Source organism: Notothenia rossii (genome assembly GCF_949606895.1).
Source record: "Notothenia rossii genome assembly, chromosome: 10".
NCBI classification, from domain to species: domain Eukaryota; kingdom Metazoa; phylum Chordata; class Actinopteri; order Perciformes; family Nototheniidae; genus Notothenia; species Notothenia rossii.
In genome coordinates, this window is record NC_136908.1 from 23,120,481 (window position 1) to 23,131,881 (window position 11,401).

Here is an 11,401-nt window from a genome sequence, read left to right on the forward strand (position 1 = left end):
ATAGTTTACTTGTTTCAATAATGGCTTTTGTAATGGTATTATGCATCATCGTTGCTGCGAAAAACAATACCCCTGGTGTCGCTAATGCGTCTCAATAATTCTAGGATTAGAGGATTGGTTGACACTGCTGAACTAACATATGATAAAAAGATATTTCTCCAAACTGGAGGGAAAATATGAACTATTCTCTCAGAGAGTGACCTGCATGAAGGGCTGGTGCCCCTCACTCAAATGAGATATGCCTTACGCACAACACTATAAATCAGTAAAGTTACTCAAGAATAAATAAATAAAGACTGATTCTTGAAACTGTTGTAAAAACCCTACAACTTCTTCATCCAAGCTCTCAATCAGTGTTATGTTATTTAATCTGCAGCTCACGCCTTAAAACAGATACTTCAGACCGATTATAAAATTGTGTTTATGAGAAAAATGTAATCTGACTCCATAAATCACATAATTGTTTGATTAAAAACTGCAATTCTGGCTAACAATAAATGAAGTTCCCCTTTAAACACAGCCCCGGTCTTCTGACGGGGTCTATCTATGTACTGGCTGGAAAATGTTGGGCCAGTCTCCGTCGCTCCGTCACTGTTCTCCCGCTAACAGTCACTCTCTATTTCAGCTGGGTTCTTGTTGACTTCTTCACTGGTTTGAGACAAGCGACCCTATCGGACACCTCCCTTTGTAGCCAGACTTCACCACCACAGAATCGAGTTTCTGTTTTCAGGTCTGGACAGCTTCACGTCAGGTGTATCGCCGCCCCTTGCATATTTTGGGTGGAAGCCCGTCTTCTTGACCTCACTAGTTGTGTGGACACAATAGTTTTCTGTGTGGGGGAACAACATCACTCGCAATGTATTTTCCTTCTCATAATTACAAAAATAGTCTGCTAAATGTTCTACTCTGCTACTTCTAATCTGTGGATGCTCTGTGTAAATGCAATATTCTACTCACTATCTTTTAAATAACATTCAACCTCTCCCTCCTGTGGTGACATATGTGGCTCTATGTAGCTGGATTTCCAAATACTCTATTGCTGAAGATGCATCACCTGATGGTCTGGTCCTCTAAGCTTCCTCATTGTTGTGGTTGATACCAGGCTGTCTGCGGCATTTGGTTCATGTTTGGAAATTCTGTACGTCTTTGACATCTCTGGGTTGCTTGGTATTTCATATCATGGTAAATGAGATGTTGTCTCCATTCTTCAATGGGTATAGCGTCTAATGCCACCACATCTCCCAGGCTTGCCTGCACTGATTGGGGAAGGGCGTTAATGACCGCGTTCTTCCACAGCATTACGACAGACGGTGAAACGTCATGTCGTTCTCCAGTGGAGTCCTCCCACACTCCTTCACATCTCTTCAGGAAGGCATACATGTCTTCCCCCAGTTCTTTTCTCAGGCTGTTGAGGGCATGTAAACTCCGTGTTGTTGGGTAGATGTGACGAATAGCAGCCCAATAATTCGACCTGATGTAGTTGAATGGAGTGTCATCTGGGTCATTTGTGCAATTGGCCTCGGAATCTATTGCTCTCACTTCAAGTCGTCTTTCAATCCGTCCGAGCAGGGCCCTCATGTCTCCCAAGCACAGGTGGTCCTGGGCTGTGTATCTCTTCAGATCATTCACCCACTTCTGACCTCCTTTCGTGAGTGGAGGTAGCTTTGACACTAATGCTTCCATGTCCCTGTGAGTCCATGATTTGTATTGAAATCCTCCTCTTCCAGCCGCTATCAATGGCATGGAGGTATATGCACCGGTTCTTCGTTCTTCTTGTTCTCTCCGTTGTCTATCTGCCATCATGTCCTGGAATCTTACATCTTCTTGTCGTCTTTCCGCCAGAAGTTGTTGGTTTTTATCTTCCTCCCTTTGTCTTTCTGCAACAATGTCATTATGGGCTTCAACTGACTTTCGTCTCTCTTCAATAATGTCATTATGGGCTTCAACTGCCTTTCGTCTCTCTTCCATTACTCTGTTGAGTTCCTTTTCCATTATTCTGCCGAGTTCTTCCACATGTAAGCTGTTTGTCAATCCTTGGCTGGCATCTTCCAGATGGAATACCAGACTTGCAACCATAGCTTTTCTTTTTTCAGCTCTGTTCATAGCAATGTTTACAGGTCCATACCAAGAGGGTTGTCCGGCTTTGATCCATGCGTTTTCCTGTTGTAGATATTCAGCATTCTCATGTTCAACTACAGCTTTTCTATGGGCTTCCGTTGGTCCAGGTTGATCATCTGCTGGAATCAATCCTCTCGTTTGCCACTGTTCTAACAGTTTCTCCATTTGGTTCCATGTCCTCTGTCTTTTACTTGAAACTGTTAAAGCATCGGATCAGATTTTTACCCTTTCCTTGATATCTGCAGTTGAGCCCGGCCCTGCGTCTAGTCTCAACTTAGTTTGTTTTGGTGACATGTTCTCTAATTATTTATGAACTTATCAAAGATGAAGCACTAATCTTCTGACTAGCACCTTCGTTGCTGTTCGTCCGAACTTTAACTTTTTTTTTTTTTTTTTTTTTGCTCAAGGTTTTATTATTTTTATAGATTTTTTTTTTTTTAAGTTTAAGGTAAAATATTAATAAAGTTAATTAATATATAAAAAATATGCAAAATTAAAATATGAAATGTTAAAATAAAGTTGTACCGTGTATGGTTTTGACTTTGAAATATGAATTTGGTTCAAATTCACAATGTTATGGTGTTTCCGCTATTTGGGTAATAATTCTGTACTACCACCAGAGTGCGCTATTTTAAATTCCAGCTTAATCCACTAGGGAATAGCTGTTTCAAAACTGACTCGTTTTTAACAAGGAGAAACTTAGTTTCCTCAAAAATATCTTTAAAATAGGAAGAACATTACACTATGGTTAAACAACACGGCACATAACCGCCAAAACACATTTGCAAAGAAGAATATTCACAAAACCGCCAATACACATTTACCAGCAGAAGTACTTCCAATAGTTCTAACTCTAACAAGAAGTATGATGTTCTTTAGAAGATGGAATGCCTAGCCTCAGTGTGTTAAAGCAAACAGAGTACTTAAATTAGCATTTCATGAAATGGCGACTGCCGTGTGGCTCACCGTGAACATGAGGTCAAGACAAGATGGCAACTGGTTTTCCAACCTTTGACCTGAAGAACAAAGGGATTTGAGAAAACACCTGGAGTTGAAATTGGTGAGGTGATATTTTGTCTAGTAAATTCAACACACAACACTGTAGTTTAAAATAACATTTCTATTTAGTTTACAATGATAAATGGGCCTCATACCCTTACGTCATAGCCCTCTACCCATGTACGTAAATGTTTTGACTTTAAGAGCCAGTATGGTCATCTCTTCTGTTTAAACACGCTATTTATGGGACAAATAGGACGCTATCCAAACACAATCAGAAGAATATCGTCTATCTAACGCACGAATGTCGCACTTCCTGCCATAATCCACAACGCAATGTCTTGAAAAACAGAAATAAAGTAACCACTGAAAGCTTCAAACTCCTCAGGCCTTTTCCTTGAAAAAGGACTTTTTTAAAACAGCCTCACACTGTTGTTACACAAAACACTCACTCCAATAACCTTAGCTTCAAACTTTGGCTGTGTCTTTGCCTCAAGCAGTCCCGACTGCTTAATGGCCTAAAACCATTCACGTAAAACGTAAAACGCAACAAAAGACACATATAGTGATTGGCCTCTAGCCGACATGTAATAACAGACAAACGAATAGCATGCAGGGTTAAATAGAAAAAAAGAAATTGAACTCACCCTGCCTGTAACAAAGCAACGCCACGTGGTAGGATACCAATGTTTATCAATTTAGGCTTGTTTTAACTTAAATTGCACAGCTATTTTCAGGATCCGCTGGCCGCCGTCAAACACACAGAACTAACATTGTCCTACATTAACTATTGAAGAATTCGATATAACAGGTTTCTCCTTACCTAGTTGATTTGAGCTCTCTGTGTGTTGAACGGATGCCAGCGGGTTCAGCAAGCAGCCTGCTGTAGTCTCTCCCGGTTTTGCGAGCTCCTGGCTAGCTCGCCAATTGTTAAATATGTTCTTTATTCTCGCGTCCAGGAGAGAAGCTTTAAAATGAGACTAAATGGAGTCTCTGAAAAGATTCAAATGGGATACTTTAATTAAAAAAGGCGCGGTAGTGTTACAGACAGAATATTGTTCCGGCAGAAAACAGCTGTGATCTGGCTCTCCTGAGCAAGAAGAGAAGAGAAAGGATCTCTCCTCCGGCGCTGTTCTGCTGGCTCCTCCCCGCCAGCCGGCTCACCTCGTCTCCAATGTCCGTTATTGCATTTAAACAGAGGATAGGTTCTTTTCACATTCAATATATGCTTAACACGCCGTTTCTCCTCATATTCTCTTTCATCACTTTTCATTTAAGGCGAGACACGGCAGGCAAAAACATCGTTTTTCAAGCACTGGTCAATTTTGAGATTTTGTGCTATTTTGATTCTATAACATGTTTTCTTTCAGGCTTTTGGAAGGAAAACGTACAAAATACACATTTAAGTGTTTATTTGACTATAGTTTGTCTATTTGCGTCAGTAGATTTCTCCTAAATTCACCAAAAGTTAGCTTTCTAACGAAACATAAAGTACCGCGACCGCTGTGTGCACCATGTCAACAGAGATATCGTTGGAAAGCTGTGTCTCTCCTGCACAATCTCATCGGATCCAAATATGGTCATTTCCTTTGTATCAGCAACCAATCGGGAAAGCACAAAGGGGTCTTAACACATTCTAAACGCTGTAATCAATACTCTAAACAATACTTCTCGGCTCGTTTGGTTTCCGGTCATTCCGGATGTTGTCACATGCTACTCTCGTCTGTAAACAATAATGTATTCAAATAAACTGTACTTTCATTTGATATTCAACATGGTAGTATCTCGACATCTATCGTTGTAGTGTTAAATCAGTAGGTTTCGGTTTTAACCACACCACGTCATTTCGCTTCTCAATTCACCTCTTTAGGAATTCGTAAATTAGCCACATGCTAAATGCTAACCGTAGATGAAGGATTTTCAGAATAAAAGCTTAACTGCTTGTGCACAAGAATTTCTGGTTTTTCAGTATAAAAGAGCGTTTAAACTGACGGTATGTTTAAGCTACATTATACCATCAAAACATTGATTTTAATTTCTAACAGTAGTATCTCGACATCTATAGTTGTAGTGTTAAATCAGTAGGTTTCGGTTTTCACCACACCACGTCATTTCGCAACTCAATTCACCTCTTTAGGAAATCGTATATTAGCCACATGCTAAATGCTAACCGTAGATGAAGGATTTTCAGAATAAAAGCTTAACTGCTTGTGCACAAGAATTTCTGGTTTTTCAGTATAAAAGAGCATTTAACTTGACAGTATGTTTAAACTACATTATACCATCAAAACATTGATTTAACATTTCTAACAGTAGCTAACTAGTAGCGCTAGCTTTAGCTAACGTTAGCCAACGAAACGAACTGCCGAGTAAAATTGGAAAACACTGGTAATTAATTATTCTATAATTTGTAAAACTACGGTGTTAAAAACGACAATTTCAAAAATACAGATTCTAATGGTCAGATATAGATATACAGATACTAAAGATAGGCAGGTACTTGCTTTCAAGCAGAACACAGGGGAAAACAAACTTAGCGGGAGTGTTTACGTGTTCGGCGTAATGACTTACAACGGCCTCGACAATTTCTGTAGTCCTATTCAACCATTCGGTAACAAACATCGTTTTTCAGACACGTAAACTCTTCAAAAATCCCCAGTGGGGTCACTGCTGATGTATTTAATGTCGTAGAACAAAATGTCAATTACCTCTTAAATTTGTGTCAACCACAGACCTTATTTCGAGCTATTTTCCAAAACCCTATGGAAAAAATGCATAGCTTTTTGAGGAAGGAACCGGAAGTCCTAAAAATGCTAACTTACATCCGGGTTTTACGACGCGTCACTGCAGTTCTCTATGGCTGGCGTCTATGTCACGTGATCTTCACATTTCTCCCTGCTGAAAAAAAAAACATGGCAGAACGTTGTTTTATAGCTTGGTTTCACTTGACGTCACACCGCTGCGTTCCTTTGGCGCGAAATTCCATTGGAGGTCAGGAAGTAATTTTCTAGAGAGGATCTAGCTGCTGTTACCATTGTGAAAAGGCCGGTGTGTTGTGTAGTTTACGGTTGTTCCAATCGATCCGGCCGAGAGAAAAACAAGAGGTTTTACCGAGTGCCGAAGGTTGTCGTCCATAAAGCTGAGCAATTTAAGAAGCTAACCGAAGAACGCCGGAAAAAATGGCTTTCAAACCTACATCTGCGGTCGGGAGGAGCAGAGTCGTCTAATGCACGTGTCTGCAGCGACCACTTCATCAGAGGTATTAGCTAACTTGGTTTTTGTGGCTTTGTTTATGTATTATTGGGTTGTGGTTAAAATGCTTATTTACTTAGTAATACTGATCATGTTTAAGTTACCTGTAGTCTAATATGGACTTTGTTGGGACTTTTTAGGGTGCCCTAGCGCTTTGGGTGACGTTGAGTCAGTAGACTGGGCTCCCACTGTTAGCCTCGGTTACCACACAACAAGTAAGCCCAGATCAGAGGCATCTCTTCGACGAGAGCAGAGGATGGAGCTCAAGGAAGACCAACAAAGACAATCAGAATGTGCAGAGGCCTTGTTGGATCTCCTGCAGACAACCGAGAGCCCAGAACCGACGCAACCCCCGTCTGACAGCCCACAACCAGAGGACACCAGTGGGATATTAAATGACCAACAAGGTAAATTAACCACCAGCATTATTATTAAATATTACAAATGTGCTTGTCAGAAAATCAATGCAAACTTTGAATTAGGTTTAGGTTTTGAAAATAGAGTACTGACTTGAGAATCTGCAATAATTGGAACAGAGAACTTGCATGTGTGTAAAAAGGTTGTCAAAAAGATAACTTCACAACAATTCACATTCATATTTGACTATTTTAAATAACTAATTATGCTTGCTACTGCTATATTGTATGCAGATGCAGGATGCCAGACTGATTTAACGATGGAGGACATCGAGAGGATGGAGGATGTTCTGAGACAGAACACAACAGAGCTGGGAGATCTTCGGACAAAGGCACTGGATACAAAGTTCAACCAGGAGTCCTTTGAGAACAACGAAGAGAAGACAAAGTTTTACACCGGGCTCACCAACTTCTTAGCTTTACTTCAGGTTTTTCAACTGTGCAAGCCCTACATCACCTGTGGCCCTATGTCTGTGCTCTCCAAATTTGAACAGTTCATTTTAGTTTTGCTGAGGCTGAGACTAAATCTCCCTCTGAAAGATTTGGCTTTCAGGTTCAACATCTCTCTCTCCACTGCTTCTAGAATTTGGCATAAGTTAATTGACATACTTCATGAGAGTACAGAATTTATAATTGAGTGGCCAGAGCGACATGTTCTTCAAGCTACAATACTAATGGGATTTAGACAGGCATTTGGATGTAGAGTTGCTGTGATTGTTGACTGTTTTGAAGTTTTTATTGAGAGGCCCTCTAATTTACTAGCTAGAGCACAAACATGGTCCAACTACAAGCATCAACATACTGTTAAATGTCTGATTGGTGTTGCTCCCCAAGGCTATGTCACTTACATATCTTGTGCCTGGGGAGGAAGAGTTAGTGATAAACAGATCACAATACAGAGTGGGCTCCTAAAAAACCTGTTACCTGGAGATATTGTCCTAGCAGACCGTGGGTTCGATATTGGCGATAGTGTGGGATTTTACTGTGCTTCACTAAAGATGCCTGCATTCACCAGGGGGAAAAGTCAGCTGTCAGCATACGAGGTGGAAGAGACAAGAAAAATAGCTAATGTGCGTGTTCATGTCGAAAGAATCATAGGATTAGTCAGAAGAAAATATCAGATTCTGCAAAGCAGGGCTGTGCCCATAGAGCACATGCTAACAAAACCAGGTGAGGCCCTAGCATTAATTGACAAGATTGGGGTTATTTGCTGTGCCTTGTCTAATCTGTCAGTGTCTGTCGTCCCATTGGAGTAAAGTCATGGAGCTGTAGTCTTGTAAATAAGAAACCATGTATTATTCAGTATCATTTAATCTTTTCAGTAAACATCTTTTTGTGTTCAAGTCTTTTCAGTAAACATCTTTTTGTGTGTTGTAAATTGTGTAGCCCTAATCAATATACAACTTTCATCTACATTCAGGCTTAATTCATTCAACAATATTCTAGAGATGACAATTGGTCTGGTGACGCTCCCGTGTATGGCCATTGAGGGTTATTGTAAATGTAAATAAGAAACCATGTATTATTCAGTCTTCTTAGTATCATTTAATCTTTTCAGTAAACATATTTTTTACAATAGCAATATATCACACAGCCCTACTTCCTCTAGTGAGTGTGGTCAGTGAATATGAAGGTACTGTAATGCAGGTTAAAGAGCTGCCACTGTGCAAATAATAATGCAACAAGGAGAGAACCACAACTTCTTTAGGTGGAAAATGCCTATTTTAAAGTTAGTTTGGCCATTAAAATGCGTGTTGATGTCATTTGATGCGAGAAATATGAGTTGTTATTTCAGATTATGTGTGCAGTGGATGTACATGATCTTTAGTTTGTTAGTTATTACGAAGATTACTTCAGGAAATTACGTCCATAGAACGTTTTCATTGTTACCAAGGTGGTTGCTAGGGACGCTGCTATCGATATTATTTCTGTTATGTTGTGTAACTGTTTAATGGTGTTAACTTTATTGCTACTGTTGACAGAGTCACATGTATAGCAATAAACTGGTCATGACGACGAGGTACTCTTTAGCCTTAACCAGTGTTGAAAGTGTGCCGGTCCTACCCGGTCCTTAGTACCGGTAAGAGATTTCCAGGCGGTCCGGAGGACCAGGAAGAATTGACAGCTCCACCCGTGGAATTTATACTACGAAGGGCAGATATTTTGGTTTGGATTACTGGTCTGGGGGAAGCTCGCGAGTGTGTGTGTGTGTGTGTGTGTGTGTGTGTGTGTGTGTGTGTGTGTGTGTGTGTGTGTGTATACGTGTGTGTGTTTGTGTATTTTTGCGTTTGTGCGTATTGTGTTTGTGTCCCGGGGAAAACAGTAACGAGAAACACCGGCTGTTGTTATGCCTGCTGTGACCTCAAGTTACTCCGTTCTCCGCTTGTAATTATGCCGTTACAAGCTTCTAAGTTGTATTTATCATCTGAATTTGTCGAAACAAGTTTCATATTCTGAAAGCCAAGACTTTGTTTATTTAAAATCAAACAAAACACCCGAACCCAGAAAAACTATTTTTTTACGCAAATCCACGTTTATTTTGAAATGAGCCGTTGCGACTTCCGACTGATTTCGATAGAGCGGGTCACATATTAGCTTTTTCCCACTTGATCAGAACAGCGGGAGGAGAAAAGAATGGAGTGACTGAATGACAGCTAGAAAATTAGGCTACGTGGTAATTAAAGCAAAAATGCAAACGACGACTCTTCAGATGTTTAAGAGAAAGGAGAGAGATGAAGAAACTCAGAATGTGCTTAAAATTTGAAAAACAACGCCCACAGATGACACAGGTGATGATGCTTATTTAGCCCAGAGAATGGACATGAACCTGGCCATGATCAGTGCTTGAATTGGAATAAAAAAGGTGCCAGTACTCTAAATCAGCAACAAGTATTTGGCACAAAGTCATAGTATATCCTATAATGCTGGTGGGTTTGTCTCTTTACTGTATATTTTAGAAAGGCTCACTGTACTTAAACAAAATGACTCAGGGTGCATCTGAGATTAGAGGGGGTGCAGTGGTAAAGTGCTATTTTTATAAGTGGGGAGTGGACCTGACACCCTCTAGTCTAGGGGGGTCCGGGGGCATGCTCCCCCGGGAACATTTATTTTAAAATATTGAAGTTAGATGCATCAATCTGGTGCACTTTGAGAGCAAAATGAAGAGATATATGGATACCTCTCAACATCCATAATGAAACAACTGTAAACAGATTTACTTTTTCTTTATGGATATAAAAGAAAGTAAAGCTTGACTCCTACTGGCTGAGGCCACTACCAGTTTTTTGTGCCATTTTGCTGGATCTATTTGTCAATAGCGTTGCTGCACAAAGATTTTTTTTTAAATGTTGGACTTAAATACATCAATCTGGTGCATTTTGAGGGGGAAATAAAGAGACTACACCCATATGAAACAAAAATGTATACATTTAAATAATCATAAAATCATAAGTACATGGCCATAACCAATAACATACAATATCCAATATGAAAAAACATTGAAACTTGTTTATTTATTTGTTTTTGGTTCATTTATAGTTGTGAGTGTGTCTGGGCTCCTGAATCGGCCTCTCCTGTCTCCCTCCTCTCCCCCCTGCTCCTCTTTGAGGCAACAGCAAAGACTAGTTTTAGCTCTCAACAAGTTTATCTTACCTTTTTTCACCTAGTTAACATTTTGTTTGTATTATTGATGCATATTTTACTAATCACTACCTCCTCAAATGGAAATATGTGTTTACATAAATGGTGACCGAACCGTTTGAGACCCACTGAGATAACTTAAACTAAGTTAACTATCTAAAGACTCAGAGAGTAATTTACCTCACCAGAGCTGTAGTTATCAGCCTCTCAGTCTGACAGCAAAGGACTGTCCCTTCACCTTGTTGTTGAAACAGCTCCTTATATCCGTTAGCGCAGCTAGCTAGCACCAGATGCTAACAACAATACACGTAACCGGTGCGCGCGCTTTCTCGCTCGCTCGCGCCACACATACACCAACACACACCCTCCCGAGCTTGAATGACAGACCAATCGAGGGCATTAGTATGATCTGTATGAAAGTGGCAATGTCGGCAGGCCACGTCATGTAGACAGCCAGTCACCCTCTGTGAGGCAGAGTCAGACCCAAATTTGCGCTGCGCTGCGTTCACAATATATACGTATATTGCCGGCGGCTGAGTACCGGCATTTTACTGAGTACCGGCAACTTGCCGGTACTCAGTAAGAAGTGCCGGTACCACATGGGTAAAAATCAGAAGTGCCGGTACTGCGTACCGGTGAGTACCGGCCCAATTCAAGCACTGGCCATGATGAATATAATAAGTTAGCTAACTAGCAAACTGTATATCTCTATATGGGGTGCCCAACCAGTCGATCCCCAGTCGATCTCGAGATGTCTAAAAGTAGAACAACAATATTCTGTTTTATCGTTAATGTCCTACAACAGGGGTGGCCAAACTTTTTGGCTCAGGGGCCACAATGATGTATCAATGTGACAGCCGGGCCGGAGGGCATTGTTTGGTTCCGTCTTGATTCATGTCGGGCTGAGGGTTGTTTTAATCTCATTCTCCCGCGCGCGGGGCGACGTCCACGCGCAGCTGCGACGACCAGGGAGGAAG

The 11,401-nt window shown here is 40.8% G+C and overlaps 1 protein-coding gene across 1 annotated transcript; it reads left to right on the top strand.

Annotated features, from left to right (window-relative positions):
* Positions 1–6,130: 6,130 nt before the first annotated feature.
* LOC307023187 (uncharacterized protein) lies at positions 6,131–8,515 on the top strand. The gene is made up of 3 exons (XM_079656297.1): positions 6,131–6,376; positions 6,692–6,776; positions 7,020–8,515. The coding sequence occupies exons 1-3, from the start codon at positions 6,344–6,346 to the stop codon at positions 8,039–8,041; spliced, it is 1,140 nt and encodes a 379-aa protein (XP_079512423.1). The 5' UTR covers positions 6,131–6,343; the 3' UTR covers positions 8,042–8,515.
* Positions 8,516–11,401: the final 2,886 nt, after the last annotated feature.